At 50.6% G+C, this 18725-nt stretch overlaps 1 protein-coding gene across 1 annotated transcript in view; it reads left to right on the forward strand.

Annotated features, from left to right (window-relative positions):
• Positions 1 to 17771, forward strand: part of LOC149750793 (CUB and sushi domain-containing protein 3-like) — a 71000-nt gene extending 53229 nt beyond the window's left edge. Inside the window, exon 2 of the mRNA XM_089896524.1 lies at positions 17326 to 17771. Within this exon, the coding sequence (XP_089752650.1) occupies positions 17326 to 17704 (379 nt within the window). The 3' untranslated portion in view covers positions 17705 to 17771. The remainder of the gene's footprint in view (positions 1 to 17325) is intronic.
• Positions 17772 to 18725: the final 954 nt, after the last annotated feature.

Raw genomic sequence — 18725 nt, forward strand, 5'->3', positions numbered from 1 at the left:
GTGGCCATCTGTTTCCTGCTGGGCCCCTGACCAGTGTGCTGTGTTTCTAACCTTCCAGCGTGAACAGCGTGAACAGCGTGAACAGCGGAGGTGGATAGATAAAGCAAGTGTGGGCATCCATCCAAAGTAGAAGGGTATCGAGCTTCTGGAGGCCTCAGTGCCGGGCAGTCACACAGCCCAGAGGGGCCTGCAGGGGCCAGTGTGCCTGCCGGGCGGTGGCAGGACAAGGCCACGTGGCTTAGGAAGAAGTGTCTAATGTCCTTTGTACCATGAGATGACCCGCAGGCAGGGGTGCTGCTCTGGAGGTCCAGGTAGTAAATAGTGCAGGCTTTGTGGGCCGTGCATTTTCTGTTGCAAGTTCTCGGCTCTGCCATCGTAGCTCAAAAGACAACACGTAAACGAACGAGTGGCTGTGCACCAGTAAAACTTCACAAACACAGGCGTTGGGTTGGGGCTCGTAAGCCTGCCCACCCCAGTCTAGAGATGTGAGTTCAGTATTTGCAAACTTTTGGATTGCAGTCTACAATAAGAAATGTATTTTACACCGTGACCCATTTATACACATGCACACTTCATAATAATAATTTATACAATGCCTAATGTGTGCCTCTGCTCTAAGCACTTCACCCATATCAGCTCATCTAATCTTCGTGACAACCCTGTGTGTGGGGCGCGAGTCGGGGCATGCTACTTTTATCCCCATTGTAAAGATAAGGTCTCTGAGCACATAAAGTTTTCAGAAACCGAAGTTTTACGAAACTATACCTACTATGTGTGTGACGTACTCTTTTCTTCTCCATTCTATGCTGTTATAGTCTCCTCTACTTTATTTTTTTCTTTAAAATGCACCCCACGGTCTGAGCTTATGACCTGCAAATGGGTCACAGTCCATGGGTGGATTTGGAAAACACTGTTTAGGCAGGTTGGGATGGACCCCCCACACACACCTCGGAGGTGGTGAGAGCCTCTTTCTCGGCAGCGATAACACCAACTGGACAAGCGACATCATTATAGTGGAGGAAGGGGGCAGATGCCACTGTAACCAAGGGATCAAAGCAAAGACTATCAGTAATAGGCCCTGCTGATATCACACACCCCCTTCGATGATGCGATAATAAGAGCGTCTCACCCAGTGGTATTCTTCCCCCAAATCCATAACCCTGGTCTAATCGTGAGAAAATATTAGACCAACCCAAATTAAAGGTCAGTCTACAAAATACTTGACCAGTACAAAAGTCTCAAGGTCTTGAGAAAACAAGGAAAGCCTGAGAAGCCGACAGACTGGAGGAGACTCTGTAGACATGATGCCCCCATGCAAGAGAAATGCTGGACTGGATCCTGGAGCAAAAAGGGGCCCTAGTGGGAAACCTGGGGAGATGCGATAAAGTCTTCCATTGAGCCAATATTAATGTACCAGTGTGGTTTCTTAGTTTTGCTACATGGATCATGGTCATGTAAGATGCTAATATTAGGGGAAGCTGGGGGAGGGGTATACAGGAATTTTCTGTACTGTCTTTGCAATTCCATGCTCATTTCAAAATAAGTTTTTTTTAATCTCCCCAGCTGATGGGAATGTGCACCCAGGGTTGAGGCACCCCACTCTTAATCCTTCTCCAGAAATCCTAGGACAAATTTTACCCTCAATTGTAGCAACATAGGCTCCTGGCATATCATCTATCACAGTGTTTCTCAAGTTTGGGTGCAAGCATCAAATCTGGGGAAATTTTTTAAATCCCAGGCCATAACAGCAACAACATGAGGAGAAGAAGTACGTGGCAGGGGCACGTGATAAATGCCGTGATGCTCTCTCTCCATCCCCCTGCTGCCCTTTCTCCTTTAGAGTGGGAATCAGTGCTGCACTTGCCCTCGGAGCAACGCATCTGTGGCAGGTAGAATAATGGCTCCATGAAGATGTCCACATCCTAGGCCCCAAAGCCCATGAATATGTTACCTTACGTGGCAAAAGGAACTTCGCAGATATGATTATGTTAAAGATTGGGGGTTGGGAAGATTATCCTGGACTGTCCGAGTGGGGCTGATGTAATCACATGGGTCCATATCAGAGAAAGGCAGGAGTTTCAGAGTTAGAGATGGAGATATGATGACAGATGCAGAGGGTCAGAGTCAGAGAGAGATTTGAAGATGCGACACGGTTGGCTTTGAAGATACAGAAAGAGACCACAGGCCGAGAAAGGAAGGTAACCACTAGAAGCCGGGAAAGACAAGCCAACGGATTCACCCCTAGAGCCACCAGAGAGAGTGCAGCCCCACAGACACCTTGACCTTGGCGCAGTGACACCCATTTTGGACTTCTGGCCTTCAGAACTGTCAGATAATTAATCTGTGTTGCTTTAAGCCACTACATTTGCAGTCATTTGTGAAAGCAGCAATAAGAAATGAACACAGTATCCAGCTGGTGGTCTGTAACTATTCCTGTGCAGTTCTTAACCCCTGCTTGTGTTAACAACGATGAGAAATGTATGCCACCGCTTAACGGATTACTTGAGGGGGTAGGGAGCATGACCTAGTCAATTTTACACACTTCACTCTCTCGCTGGCTCATTAAGTCACTGATGCGGTCACTGGCTTACCAGTTAATTCACTCTTTTATACTTTCAGTTCATTCACTCACTCATCACTCATATGCACACGTGTGCTCGCGCACACACATACACACATTTCAACCAGTAGCTGAGTTGCTGGAGCATTGCGGCTGCTGCTTTAATGGCCATCGATACGCAATGTTTGAGGGATGGATACGTCTCAGGATTGGTGGTGGTAGGAGGCATCTGAAATTTCCTGGAAGCCAGACCGGTGGGGAAGATGGTCATAAGCAGGCTTAGGCTCTTTGGCATGGACCTCATGCCAAGAAATGTTACTCAATCAGATGTGACCGTGATAGTTTAATACAAATGATGATAATGCTTTAGGTAGATCACCTCCAGAAGCCTAGAGAGAGAGAGATTAATTTGTCCAGGGCAGATGAGAAACGCTGGACTGGATCCTGGAACAAAAACTGGGAACGTTAGCAGAAAAACTGGGGAAATGTGAATAAAGTCTTCCATTGAGCTAATGGTACAGTACCAATGTTGATTTCTTAGTTTTGATACATGGACCATGGTCATGTAAGATGCTAGTATTAGGGGAAGCTGGGGGAGGGGTATACAGGAAATTTCTGTACTGTCTTTGCAACTGTTATTTCACCGCAATGAGTGGCAGAGCCAGGCCTCAAACTCAGGTTGGTTTGACTCCAAAGTCTATGTGTTTAACCTCTACTGAGCGTCTAGGAACTTCCTTGGGGCCAAGGAGAAGGGGAAGCTGGCAAGGAACAAAGCCAAATACTGCAGGAGGAGAGCAGGTGGAAAGAGAGAAGGTGTCTAAATCTCAACACTTACTGGGTTCTGGGGAGACTTTTCCCATCTGGGTTGATCCTGATTCCAGATGCATCTGGTGAAGTTATTCCCAGGTCATAAGATGCCCCGAGTTCAGCATGTAGACTGACCCGGATGGCCCACTGAACCCCTAGGCAGGTACACACAGAGCCTGGGTCCACTCTCATGGGCAGAGGCTAGCCAAAGCCAAGTGCGGGGTCAGCACCTAGCCCAGTGGGCTAGTGAACAGGTGGACAGGAAATGGGATAGATGATCAGGTGTAAGAATGGGGTCAGCGTGCAGGGGACCAGGCATACGTGCTTACCTTTGGCAGGTTTACCTTTGGCAGAGGGGGAGAGGATGAGACCTAGAACAAGACCGCCTCTGAGGAGATAACCCCCACAGGCAGCTGTGGGTACCCCTCACGGGCCTTGACAAAGCCCCTCCCTGACACCACAGACTAGGAAGAGTGACCCCTGATCTTTCTGTCCAAACCCCTGCCTCTTTCAACCACAGTGAACATCTTTTATCTGCCTGGCACCCCTCCCTTCTTTCGAGCCCATTCCTTCTGTGGGAGAACTGTCCCCAAAACCAGTCATGGAGCTCTAGTAGGGGCCCATGCCCTCGGCCCCAGTGTGGACACAGCCCCAGCTAGATTAATCAGAGACTCCCAGCGAGCTTTTCCTAATTGAACCCAAGGGAAGAGATCTTCGTTCTCTCTCTGGAGGTGAAGCTGGGAGAGTGAATCAGGGAGCCTCTAGCAGCACCTCTAGCAGCACCGTCTGCAGTAGCGAGGATGAAGCCAGAGACAGAGCACAGCACAGACGGACCCCGAGACAGGGGCCTGCGGCATCTGAGTCCCTGGGTCTAGTCATCCCTGGGGCCAGCTACATTGTGACTATGGCAGCAGATAATTTCTTCTCTACTCCACGCCGATTTAATCAGGATTTCCGCCACTTGAAACCACAAATATAAGACGTTAACTTAGATGTGCTGGGGGTGAGTGATATAAGACAGGAACTCTCCCCTCCCCCATTTCCAAGTCTTCCTTCCTGTCTCTCTCCTCTCCCCTCTGCTTGTGTTGGCTCCACCATGCTAACGGCTGGGTCTCTGGTGTGTTGTTCAGGTAGCGTACAGACAGCACTGGCACGTGGTGGGCCCTCCATAACAGCGAATGCTTCTTGAGCACTTGCTATGTGCCAAGCCCTGTACTCAGAGCTTGTAAACCCACTATCTCGCGTAAACCTCCTAGAGTTCTATGAGGTGCGTGCTGTTGTTATCCATATTAAATACATGGGGAGACCGAGGTGCAAAGCAGGCCAGTTACCTGCCCAAAGTTGGACAGCTGGGAAATGTAGAGCCGAGACTTGAACCTAGACAGGTGCCTTCCAGGGCCCATGTGCTTAATCTCCGCCCCAAACTGCTTTGGATTCAGTAAATGTTAGATCCTTTGCCCACGAGTTTCCCTTGCTGCACGGAGCTGTGACATGACCAGGAATGATGGCTGCTGTGTCTTAAAGCCTCAGCAGGAGTTTATGAGCACCCCTGCAGCACCTTGAATCATCATAGTCACACTGTGAGATGCACACTGGGGCAAGAGAGGCTCAGAGAGGGGAAGCAGCGTCCCCAGGTCACAGAGCCCATGGGTGTGGAGGCAGGATGGGAATCCGGCTCCATCTGACTGTACGATAGCTTCCTCACTGGCCTTAGCAACCCCATCCCTGAGACGCTTTAACCCATCCATTCTCCAGCCACCTGGGAGGTTCACTTCCTCAGCCAGGGCTTCAGAGCTGCTGAACCGTCAGGCGGGGCCGGCTAGCTGCCTCCTGGAGGGGGAGGGGGAACGTTGAGGATGCTCAAACTCAGAATGGCAGTGGAGTGGCAGGCAAAGGCTGGCGTGGGAGGCTCCTCAATAAGCCATCTGCAAACATTTCCTCTGGATAAGAAGTATTATCCAGATTTAATCCCCAGAGGCCTCTGCAAGGCATACATTGCCACCCTCCCTGGAATGGGGGCAGGTCCCTTCTCCGATTCCTGTTACAGTGACAGGCGGAAACTGGGCAAGGTTGAGTAAGCACGAGCCGGTAGAGGCCAGGCTGGGGCTGCCTGAGGGCGGGAAGGAAGGTGGCTGCCAAGTGTACTGGCTGTGCTGGGTGCCACAGAGTGCCCTGCCCTTTCACCCCTGCACTGTGCTCTCACCAGAGTGGATGCAGGCATCCTTATTTCCCCAGGGAAATGAGGCCACACTATTCTGGGGTCTCCTTAATCCCTGTGTTCTCTGGAGGCTAGGGTTCAAGGCACTGATAAGATCCCATCTCCTCTCTTCTCAGACCTAAGCAAGGAAGTAAAATAGTTTACATCTGTGAGATACCTAATGTATCAGGCACAGTCCTGGATGCATTATATGCAAGAGCACAGAATCCCATTGCACAGATGAAGAAACCGAGGCTCAGAGAATTCGTAGTACATGCCCACATTTCACAACTAGATAACAGTCAAGCCCAGATTCAAATACAGGCCTGTCTGATTTTAGAGACCTGGCCTTTAACCCTGACCTTCTTAAACCTATTGCCTCTGTAGGAGAACAAGACAGGTGATGAACCAGACAGGTGGTGTCTCCACCTAGACAGAGACCTGAGCCAGTAAGGGAAGAGGGTCCAAGTGGCGTGTGAGCACGCCTTGGTCACGAGACTTCTAAGGCCAGCACCCTGTTCCTGGGTGAAGCCTGGTGGGGGTAGGCTTTGACATCTTCAGGCATGGGGACCATCAGGTCTGCAGGCTGGATCTCAGGTCTAATCTATGGCAACAGAGACTCGGGCTGGGGGCAGGGAACGGCCAGCTGAGGGCCCAGCAGCTGGTCAGGACCCAGACTGCTCTTAGATTCTGTCCCAGTCAGACTGGAGCGGGACCTGGAGGAGGACGAGTGATGGGGTGGGGGGCAGGAACAGAGGTGGGAGACATGATGCTGGGACACCCTTTTCCCAAATCTCCTGTGGGAGAGCTAGGCCTGTGAGGCCTTCTGTCAGTCACTGTGCATGCACGGTCCCATTAGCTGATTGGCCCAGCTTGGGTCACATGGCCACCCCACTCCATTCAGCTGTGGCCTAGTGTCACGAGGCTGCCCCTTCCCAGAGCTGTGTGTCGAGGGAGGGAGACTGATCTTCAGAGGCTTCTAGCACTCAGAAAAGAGTAGAACTGCCTGATAGTTAGACCTGGAGACAGAAGAAGAGAGAGTTGGGCATCCCCTGAAAGGCTGTGGGGAAACCACCACAAGCCCCCTGCTCAGAGCTTGGCCCCCAGCGCCAGTGCCCATCTCCAGACCCAACCCCATTCACTTTAGCATCATGGGCACAGTCTCTCCACAGAGGCAGGACACCCCTCACACAGCAGCCCTGCCCGGTGAGTAGCTGAGCTGGGAATGGAAGGAACCAACGCCCCAAGCCACTCCCCAGACCTTCCCACTGTGTTTCCCCCAACTCACAGCCCCAGGACATCGTGATAACACTCTCATCCCGACAGCAAACACAGCCAGGAGCTCTGTCCCCCAGCCCTCCCGGGCTCACACACACGCCCTCCAGGGAGCAGTGCGTCTGGAGGACAAGCATGTACCTGATGTAGTTTGTGTGGGTTCCCTGGAGCTCACAATTAGCCGAGCAGGGAAGAACGATGATAATTTGTTGAGTTTATTGAGTTGCTTCTGGGACAGAGGGAACATTTGCCCACGTTGATTATCAGACTCCACCGTTGCTGCACTGAGGCCACGTCACCATGAGAAGAGTTTCCCCAGAAGGTGCCAGCAGCTGCCCAGAACATGGGGAACAGAGTGAGGGCTGAGGGCCCAAGGGGCTGGGGCTGCACGTCTTCACGGGAGACCAGGATGGAACCCCCTGTGGCCTCCGAGCCCCTCCCCGCTGTCCCCAGGCCTCCCGGCTCACCTGCCTTTTCCTCTGCTCTCCCCACGTATGCCCTCTGCTTCCTCCCGCAAGACCTCATTCATCCGTTCATTTATTTCAGTGTTCCTTCTTCCCGTGAGCAGTATTCCTCGAGCCTTTCCCATGTGTCAGACACTCACAAGGTACTGAGGGAAGAACCAAACAAGAAAGGAACAGCTCCGGTCTTCAGGGAGCTCGCGGTTTGGTGGGGAAGCACATCCCTGCACGATGCGTGATGAGACAAGCACTGGGATGGACCAAGTGTAAGGACTCTTTGCAAGAGAAAAGGAGGTACCAGGGAGAAGCCCACCTGGCTTCCGGGAGCCAGTGGCTGTGAGACGACACAGGATGGATGAAAAGGAAGTCGCTAGAAGAAGGGTGGGGTGGGTCAAAGTGGACAGGGAGAGTTTGGCTGGGAGGTGAGTTCTTGATCTTCAGAAACATTCAGAACACACCTTGACTGACCATGTGTCCGTAATGCTGGAGCTGGGATTTGTGCAGAGCCAGGCAGCAGACCTGGAAAGCCTCTGAAATTCTCAAATATGATGTTAAGACTGGCTGTTTCCCACTCTTCTGATCTCAAAGGGGATAGCATTAGAAAAGATGCCCCACTGTTGAAAGCAAGACACTGTCATTTGCATGTTCCCTCATTCATTCATTCATTCATTCATTCACAAAGCATGTGTCATAAAAGTGCTTTAACCATCTCCCCCCACGCAGCTCCCTGGGGTAGCTGGCACTCCCAGGCTTGATGGATCCTCCTGCCCGAGGCCCTGTGGCCCTCAGTGCTGGCTGCCTGCGGGCTGTCTCCTTCCTCCACCCCCAATGCCTGTGCACTCCGTGCTCCCACCAGCTGAGCCTTGCACTTTCTGAGAATCAGATGGGTTCATTGCCAACTCTCTCAATACCAGTCATACTTGTTATTATAATTATGTGACTTATTAAACATCACATAAACTGATGAAATATGAGTGTGAAAGGAAGCATAGTTGCATGTCTGGAAACTAAATTGAATGCTTTGACATGGTTCCATGAAGGAGATGCTCTGAAAAGAATTGCTTCCTAAATATTAGGTGTGAGTGAGTGAGAGAATGGCATGCCACTGAGCTGTTTCCCTCTGGGCGGGGGCCAGGTCTGTCTTGCCCACTGCTGCATCCCCAGTGCCTAGCACAATGCTTGGCACATCGCAGGTGCTCCATAGTCATCTGTTGACTGGAGGAGCTGTGGCGGAATTGGAAATGGTGAGCGATGCATTATCGGTGGAGTTTACGCAAGATAGACAATGCAGAGAAGAAACCCATGGTCAAAGGAAAGACCTTGCTCCTGAGTTACATGGACTGGCCAAAAAAAAAAAACATGTCCCTCCAAGTGTTTTTACATTATAATGAAGTGTTTAAGATATGAGTGTATTCTTTTATCATTCCCCACTTAGAAATTATTTTTTACCAACCGACTGCATCATGGGAAAGGCTTCTACGTTTGGCGTCTGTAAAGGGGAAGGTAAAGATTTTCAGCTTTGCAGGTTATAGTTACTGTCACAACTGCTCAGCCCCGCCTTTGTAATCTGAAAGCAGACAATATGTAAATGAATGAGCACTGGTGGTGACCCAGTGAAACTTTACTGACAAAAGAGACAGCACACTGTGGTTTGCCAAGCCCGGTTCTATGGAACTGATTTGTTCTGTGTGCCAGGCACTGTGCTGTTGCTGGACACACAGAGACAAAGAAAATTCTGTCCCCGCGTGTATGGAGCTGGCCTTCGAGTCAGGGAGGTGGTCATCAGGTCAAAAGATGACATGCCGTGGGGCATGTCCAAGGTGCAGAGTGGACACGTGGAGGGCACTGCTCCTCCCACAGGGGCAGGGAGAGGGACAGGTGGAGGAAAGGAGGCATTTTGTTAGGTTCATGGAATCAGTGATATTTTCCCAGGTAGCCAGGTCGGGCGGCAGGAAAAGGCATTCCAGGCAGAGGGAATAGCATATGCAAAGGCGTGGAGACATGAAAGTGCCTGGAGCTCAAAGTGGGTGTCACTGGACAGGGAAGACATGAAAAAGCTTAGACTTTATCCTGGAGCCAGTGGTCCTTTGCTGCTGGGTTTCCAGCAAGGCAATGACTTGAGCAAATGCCCGCACAGAGTATGGAAGATGGATGGAGGCCGAGGGCAGATCAGCAGGCTGTCTCTGTGGCGCAGGTGAGGAACGACGCGGTCGTGCGGTAAAGACCATGTGGCCACAGTTGGCCACGGGAGCGAAGGAATGGAAGGAGTTAAGGATGATGCCTTGGTGTGGTGGCTGGGAGGAGAGCGCACATCATGGGGAGAAAGGACGCTAACGAGCAGGAATGATGGGGGAGGGGAAGCTTTTTTTTTTACATCTTTATTGGAGTATAATTGCTTTACAATGATGTGTTAGTTTCTGCTTTATAACAAAGTGAATCAGTTATACATATACATATGTTCCCATATCTCTTCCCTCTTGCGTCTCCCTCCCTCCCACCCTCCCTATCCCACCCCTGTAGGTGGTCACAAAGCACTGAGCTGATCTCCCTGTGCTATGCGGCTGCTTCCCACTAGCTATCTACCTTACGTTTGGTAGTGTGTATATGTCCATGCCACTCTCTCGCTTTGTCACAGCTCACCCTTCCCCCTCCCCATATCCTCAAGCCCATTCTCTAGTAGGTCTGTGTCTTTATTCCTGTCTTACCCCTAGTTTCTTCATGACTTTTTTTTTCTTAAATTCCATATATATGTGTTAGCATACGGTATTTGTCTTTCTCTTTCAGACTTACTTCACTCTGTATGACAGACTCTGGGTCCATCCACCTCATTACAAATAGCTCAATTTTGTTTCTTTTTATGGCTGAGTAATATTCCATTGTATATATGTGCCATTTTACCTTACTTTATTTTCTTTTCTTTTATCCTCTTCCTTCCTTCCTTCCTTCCTTCCTTCCTTCCTTCCTTCCTTCCTTCCTTTCTTTCTTTCTTTCTTTCTTTCTTCTTTTTCTCCCTTTATTCTGAGCCGTGTGGATGAAAGGCTCTTGGTGCTGCAACCAGGAGTCAGTGCTGTGCCTCTGAGGTGGGAGAGCCAACTTCAGGACACTGGTCCACAAGAGACCTCCCAGATCCACAAAATATCAAACAGCGAAAATCTCCCAGAGATCTCCATCTCAACATCAGCACCCAGCTTCACTCAACGACCAGCAAGCTACAGTGCTGGACACCCTATGCCAAACAACTAGCAAGACAGGAACACAACCCCACCCATTAGCACAGAGGCTGCCTAAAATCATAGTAACTCCACAGACACCCCAAAACACACCACCAGACGTGGGCCTGCCCACCAGAAAGACAAGATCCAGCCTCATCCACCAGAACACAGGCACTAGTCCCCTCCACCAGGAAGCCTACACAACCCACTGAACCAACCTTAGCCACTGGGGACAGACACCAAAAACAACAGGAACTACGAGCCTGCAGCCTGCAAAAAGGAGACCCCAAACACAGTAAGATAAGCAAAATGAGAAGACAGAAAAACACACAGCAGATGAAGGAGCAAGATAAAAACCCACCAGACCTAACAAGTGAAGAGGAAATAGGCAGTCTACCTGAAAAAGAATTCAGAATAATGATAGTAAAGATATCCAAAATCTTGGAAATAGAATAGACAAAATGCAAGAAACATTTAACAAGGACCTAGAAGAACTAAAGATGAAACAAGCAATGATGAACAACACAATAAATGAAATGAAAAATACTCTAGAAGGGATCAATAGCAGAATAACTGAGGCAGAAGAACGGATAAGTGACCTGGAAGATAAAATAGTGGAAATAACTACTGCAGAGCAGAATAAAGAAAAAAGAATGAAAAGAACTGAGGACAGTCTCAGAGACCTCTGGGACAACATTAAACGTACCAACTGTCGAATGATAGGGGTTCCAGAAGAAGAAGAGGGGAAGCTTTGGTTTGTTCAGAGCATAGAAAACAACCCCCAGAACATACAGTTAGGTAGCCACGAGTTGAATCTTTGTAGGGTAGCTCAGACCTCTCAGAACTGCCTCAGTACCTGGGGTGGGCAGGCACTGCTGGGAACCAGAACCTCGGGAAGCCAAAGGGCCTCTTTTCAAAGATAAGTCTAGAGGCCGGGGTGCTCCAGCAGCCCACAGCCAAAAGGGACTTGCACTCACCCCAGACGTTCACCCAGTTCCTGGAAAATATGTAACATCACAGGTTTGTCTTGGGAAAAGTGTTTTCCTCAATAGAGCAAGAGTCCTAGGCATTTGGCTAAAGAAAAGCAGATATGGAAATCATTTGTGATGAGACTGGGTGTCAGGGCTGAGTCAATAAAGGCTCACTCCAAGGGTGAAAGGAAGCTTGGGAGGGGGAACAGGAGTCAGCCTCCAACAAGGGCCTCGGTGTCCTTTGGTGCCACCACCAAGACATTTCCAGAAGGCTTCCCCTGGTTGCATCATGGTGTTCTCTCCATTCCCCAGCGGGGAGAGCAGACAGCAGGTGGGAAGGGCAGAGGGCTTGGGAGTGGGGTGGCAAGCACCTCCTGTATGTCACTTTCTCCCCGGCCGGGTGGGTCGGGGGTGGAGTGGTGGTTTATACTTGGCCCTGGAAGATTCTTCAAGCCTGAATCAGATCCAGGCTGTGCACATAACTTGGTTAAGAGATAAAGCCCGCAGAAGGTGTTCTGGGAGGACAGAAGCCAGAGGCTATCGACCGAGAAGCTGCACAGAGAAGGAGACGGTGAAGCCGAACCTTGTAGATGACAGGCTTTGCAGAAACTGTTGTATCTAGGGAACCACAGTGGGCGTGGTAGCCACCGGCAGGCAGAGTACCTTGTACAGAGTATGTGCTTGGTGAGTAAATGAATGGATGAAAGTTCCCCTGAGGATGTCCATTTTCAGGGATGCTGAGATTTAAACCAAGATCTCCTAATATTACTCCCTCTCAGTTTAAAATTAGGCAGCAATTCCTTGCAGATCACTATTGTCGTCTTGTGGGGCGTGTCTCTCAGCACCCCAACATCCTGACTGTACGAGAAGCTTCTTAAGAAGAAATGCTATCCACACAGTCTGCTCTGAGCTCTCCTATTACTGAAAGCAGAGCTTAGAGCTTTCTGCAGAGGAACTCAAAGCCACTTTTTCCAGAATCAACTACATGCATTAAAGAGAGTGATTTTTTTTTTTATTCTCCCCAAGCCAGATTCCATTAAGGAAGCCCCATTTAACGGAAGTCAATTTACCAAAAAGAAAAAAGAATTGAGCATAATTGCTTAAATACATTTTATGTTGTACTGCCGCAGCAATTTCCTGGGTGAACTTGGAATTCCCCAGACCCCCCATAGTGAAATTAATATGGACAGAAATATTTGAAGGGGAGAATCTCTCTTTGTGTTTCTCTTCTTTAATTATGATTCTAACAGGGAGTAAAATTAAAGAGGATCCTGGGAGGAGGCGGAGGGAGGGAAAGTAAAGGAACAGGATGGAATTCAGCCTAAACTGTTCCACTGCCTCCCCCGAGTACAGAGGCTCTATCTAGCATGAGTGGGATGGTTTGGGTTTGAATCCCACTTCTGCCACTTAATAGCTGTGTGACCTTGTGCAAGTTTCTTAACCTCTCTGTGCAGCCAGGTGGTGCAAGGGGAAAAGGCATTATGAGCATTCAAAGGCAGAGAAGCACTAAAAAGCAGTGTGTGTTCCAGTTCACATAGGTCTTCTGTTTGACTAGAGAATGGGGTATGTGTGTGTGTGTCTGTCTGCAAGTCTGTGTGACGTGCTCAGAGAGGGAAAGCAGGCAAAAGTCAGACCAGGAAGGCTTCACTGGGAAGGTGGCATTTGACCAAGGGCTTTGAGAAAGTGAGAGGGTGAGCCAGGTGGCAGTCTGGGAGAAGACCCAGCCAGCAGGCAAAGAAACTGTCAAGTGTAAAGGCCCCAAGGCAGGAGCGGTCCTGGCCAGTTTTTTGGTTTGGGGTTTTTTTTTTTGCGGTACGCAGGCCTCTCACTGCTGTGGCCTATCCCTTTGCGGAGCACAGACTCCGGATGCGCAGGCTCAGTGGCCGTGGCTCATGGGCCCAGCCGCTCCGCGGCATGTGGGATCTTCCCGGACCGGGGCACGAACCCATGTCCCCTGCATCGGCAGGCAGACTCTCAAAGGGAAGAGTCTGGTCCTGGCCAGTTTTGAACAGCATGGAGACCCATGTGGCTGGAGCGTAAAGCATAAGTAGAGGAGGAGACATGAGAGGTGAAGACACACTGGCTTTTTTAAGGCTTGTAGACCCTGGTATGGTCTTTGACTCTAAGGATTAGAGCTACTGAAGATTTGTTTTTAATTAACTCTATTAAGGTATAATTTACATAAAATTACCCATTTTATTTTATTTTATTTATTTATTTTTCTGCGTTGGGTCTTGGCTGCTGCGCACGGGCGAGCGGGGGCTACTCTTTGTTGTGGCGCGCGGTCTTATCATTGCAGTGGCTTCTGTTGTTGCAGAGCTCGGGCTCTAGGCGTGCGGGCTTCAGTAGTTGTGGCGCACGGGCTTAGTTGCTCCACGGCATGTGGGATCTTCCTGGACCAGGGCTCAAACCCATGTCCCCTGCATTGGCAGGCGGATTCTTAACCATTGCACCACCAGGGAAGTCCCTAAAATTACCCATTTTAAATGTACAGTTCTGGGGGCTGTGACAAATGTGTATATGCCATATCACCACCATCTCATTCAAGATATAGAACATTTTCATCACCCCAGAAGGTTCCCCTGTACTGCTTCCCAGGCAATCCCCACCTGTACCTCTCACCCCCAGCTTTGGCAGCCACTGTGCTTTCTCTCACTGTAGATTGGTCTTTTCCAGAGTTTCATATAAAGGGATTCACACAGTATATACTCTTTTATCACTCAGCATAATGCTTCTGAGAATCATTCATGTTGTTGTGGGCATCAGTAGTTTGTTCTTTTTATTGGACAGTTTTGCGTGAGGCGTGATACCATCGCAATGGCAGTGTTTAATGTGATGATTCCAACATTTAAGCCTCCCATTCTCTGACAGATGCCAAGAAAACTCTCAAATGTGCATTTATGTCCAAGGAGGCAGGAGTAGTGCAGAGTAAAGATGCACAGGGCCCTGAGTTTAAGCCTTGGGAATGAACAGTCATCATCAGGATTCCTGGGAGCAGGTGAAGGTGTGGGAGAAATGGGAGGCAGGGGATGTCCCTTCGGGCTCCTCCAGCCTGTAGCATTGGGGGTTAATGCAGATCCCAGGGCTGGAGAATACCGACTTTCTGACTTCCGCTTACAACCTTGATCATTACTCTCTTCCTGCTCTTGGCACCCCAGCATCCTCCCCTCATTCCATTTTGCAGTGAACAGCCTTTGGTTCTGAATTATTCAGGTAACTTCTCCCTATCTCTACTTCCCTTATGTAAATAGCCTCCAGGCTTTGTCATTGAGATAGAATTGAATTTGGCCTGGGGAAGAAAAAACCCACAATACTGTTTGTGGCTCCTTAGAAAACTTAAATGACTCTGCCTGTAATAAAGTATTTTAAATGGGCTCTGGTGAAATACAGTAATTGGTTTCTGTAATAGCTCTTACCATAGCAATATGGGTGATATTCCTGGAGGTTGGTGTATGTCAGCATTTTCATTATAGTAAAAACTCATTTTTGCAGGGTGAGAAGCTCCTTGGTTAGTTCCTTTGTCTAATACGCATTTATGGAGACCCACCATGCTGGATCTCTTCCTTTCACCCCTCCAGATCATCTCCCCTCCCTTGTCTACCCTGTTCCATGCTTAGGAAGACTTACTTGTGAGACTACATCCATATGCTCCCTTGCCCTCTGGCTTCCAATTGGGCTACATCAACAGAAGCCTCAGCAGTAGATTGGAGGAGGGGAGGGGAGGGAGGAGAGTGTGTCTTTCTCCCTCCTTGTGGGATTTTCACAAACCGGCTGTCGTCTCCACTGACTGAAGATCTGGGTCCTGCATGGTGGCCCTTTCTATGCTACCCTCTCCTTCAGGGATAACCATGTCCTCTCCAGGCCTGTGAGTGGAAACCAGACCCCTGTTAACAGCCTCAGGATACTGCCCCATCCCTGGTGGTGACGAGGCCATTCATTCAACTGGAATTATTCTCATATGACCGAGCCATCTGTTTTCTGCTGGAATCCTGACACACCTGCTTTGTATCGAGCATTGTGCTAGGTGCTTAGTACAGAGATGAAGAATAAAGATGATGGAGAATAACATAGCAGCTGCCATTTACCAAGAGCTTTCTATTTTCCAGAGACCGTGCTAAAGTCTTTTTTGTGTATTATCTCATTCAATCCCGGCAGCCCTTTGAGAGAGGGATTATTATCTTCATTTTACAGATGAAGTTACAGAGAACTTAAGTAATTTTCATAAGATAACACAGCCGATCCCTCTAGAGTCCCAGCTTCTCCCCTCCCCCACCCACCCACCAGTCTGCACTGCCCTCTTTGAGGCATTATCCCAGGGAGACACACACCTAGATAAATGAATTATAATTTTAATAACATGCTGTGGCATCACAGAGGAGGGGAAAGGAAAATTATGTTTATTGAGCTAATATGTGTCAGATACTGGGATAGGTTCTTTGCCCATAAGGCCTCTCACGTACTCCCACAGACTCTCCGGGCCAGTGTTTTTCCTCCATTTTCAGAAAGATCAACTAACTGGCCCCAGGTCACACTGGTAGGAAGCGGTGAAGCCTGATCTGAACCCAAGTCCATGTGGCTTCAGAGCCAAGGAGAATAGGAAAGGCCTTCCTGGGGACATGGTATCTGAGGGCATCCCGAAGTGTCTCAAGTGATACGGCTGGTGCAGGAGAGAGGGTTACGCGCGGGTACATTCCAGGCAGAAAAGGCAAAGGCATAGAAAAGGAGAAAGCTTGGAATGCTTCGATGTAAGCAGGGTGTCCAGGCGGGGTGGGAGCGATGGTGCCAAAGGGGATACATCAGGAGGTTTGGTCCCTGATTCAGACGCAGGTAGGAGGAGCGGAGAGACACTGGGCATCGGCCCGCTGGAGGCTGTGGGGTTGAGGAGAGAAGGGCGAGGGGCTCCTGGGGTGCAGGACAGCGAGCAGAGCGACGAGGGGCATCCGGGGCTTCGCCTGGGTGTGGCAGAGGGGCCAGCACTGAGCGGAGTCCCGTTCAAGCAGGGGACAGTGCGGAAAGTTTGGAAAGCCAGTCTTGCGTGGGCACTGGGGAGCCATGGAAGGTTCTTGATCTCTGAGCAACTCTAGGAGGAAAGATCTGATTGACCTGAAAGCTGGCTCAGGACACAGCTGGTCGAGAGGCTGGGGCAGTGGCTGGCGACGGTCGGGGATATCCGGGTTTCCCAGCCACTGAGCCGGACTGGCTGAAAGCAGACAAGGCTAATCTAAGGGTGGAGAGGTGGCCCAGCAGTGGGGGCTGGCCTCCTGTGGAGGAGCAGAGACAGGGGCAGGAGCCAGAGAAGACCCAGTGCCTAGTTAGTGACCCCAAAACAGGCTCTCACACCTGGGAAGGGCCGTGCTGCCTGTAGTGGCTGCCTAAGCCCTTTCTCCTGACTCCTTCGCGTCCCTGAGGGGCTGGCTCGGGGTAGCTGAACCTCTGCCAGAGAGCTGGGCTGGTCCCCTGCTTGGGGCTGGACCTTTGCTGGGAATCTGAATCTCTGCTGGGGGTGGGTATGTGGACGTCTGCTGGGGTGACGGGCCTCTGCTGGGAGGGCTGGACCTCTTTCCTGGGCAGCTAGACCTCTGCTGAAGGTGGAGAAATAGGCCTCTGTTCCAGGCCTGAAGGATCGCCCCCTCCTCTCAGCAACTCAGCAGTGGGAAGAGCCCCTGGGGGAACCAGCTCCAGCAGCCCAGGCTGCAGGCTACTGGTGGGCGGCCGGGCCAGCACGGCCTTCCCTTCTGCCAGGCCTGGGAGGAGGCCCCAGCACACATGGGCAGTGGGGAGACTCCCGGGTGCCCGGTCTCAGGCAGCTGTGGTCCCTGACCCCGTCTTCCTGTCCCCACAGGTTCACCGGAGCCAGCCTCCCGGCCCCCGTCATCAGCAGCAAAAACTGGCTACGGCTGCACTTCACGTCGGACGGCAACCACCGGCAGCGCGGCTTCAGCGCCCAGTACCAAGGTAGGCGGGGCCGGGCTGCCCTGCTTCCTCGGGGGGCGGGGGGCGGCAGAGATGATGCCTGGGGCCATCTTGTCCCCGGACTGGGTCCAGTGTGTCTTCAGGGTACAGTTGCCTCTGCTGTCCTGCTCTCATTTGCAGAGTCAGAGGTCTGCATATCTGCGTGTCTACATCTGCCGTTGCGGTCTGGTGTCCAAGGGGGGACACTTCTCAAATTGTGCAGAATGCTGTACCCTGAGCTGCCCGTCTTCAGGCCAGGCAAATCATAACTAGTTTATGCCAAGGGCCTCCTGAGAGCCGGGCACTGTGCTAGGCGCTTGGTCAGCGTCATCTCACTTAATCTTCATTACCCTGTGAAGTAAACACCATCCCCATTTGATGGACGAGAGAGCTGAGGCCCAGAGAAATGAAGGCAGTTTCCCAAGACCAGCTGAACTCCTGCCTTTTGAATCCAGAGCCCACCCACTTAACCGGCAGAGTTTAGCCTACCCTGGTATAAAGTGGGAGAGCTGCCGCATTTCAGCTCTTGTTCATTTCACGTAGAACACAGACGTTTGACAAACAATAGGCAAAACAGCTCTAGGGAGCTCTCTAGCTTAGGTGCTCACATCTGTGAAGAGCTGTCTGGTGGCAAGAGATCAGACCGAGAATGGCAGGTGGAAACTGCAGGTAAGCAGATTTCTGCTCCAATCGTGAAGAATTTCCTAACCCCAAGAGCCGCCCATAAAAATGAGTGGGTTGACCCCGAGGCAGGGAGCTCTCCACGCCTAGAGGAGATCCCCAAATCCAATGGATGGGTGGGAGTAGATGACAGCATTCCTTTTCAACCTTGAGTTTGTTCAAAGTACACAAAATTTATCCAGAGAGATAAACACCAAGGGTTGGCTTCAGAGTTGCTCATTAAGCCATTACTATCACCAATTACAAACTGAGGTTGGTTCTAGTTGATTCAATGTGAACTTGTATTGCACACCTGTTAAGCAGAAGGCCCTATATAAGACCCTGGGGAATAGGGTGGGCTGTGTTGTGAGTGAGAGAGTGTGGTATATTGGTGTGCGTAGGACAGAGGCCTGATGGAAGAGTGAGCTGTGATCACCGCCGAGGGTCAGGAGGGAGCAGTGACTCCAGTGGAGGAGATCCTGGCAGCTCGTCCCTCCAAGCCTCACCTCGGAGGCTCTGAGCACACTGCCCACCCGGGAGGTGGCACCGGCAGAGCGGGGCCCCCCAGGGCCAGGCTTTCAGGCTGGACACTGGGATAAAAGCAGCACTGAGAGTAGAAGCATTACCTGT

This window comes from Delphinapterus leucas, chromosome 1 (assembly GCF_059928025.1).
Source record: "Delphinapterus leucas isolate spDelLeu-1000000601 "Yukka" chromosome 1, BTC_Dleu_Yukka2, whole genome shotgun sequence".
Taxonomy (NCBI): Eukaryota; Metazoa; Chordata; class Mammalia; order Artiodactyla; family Monodontidae; genus Delphinapterus; species Delphinapterus leucas.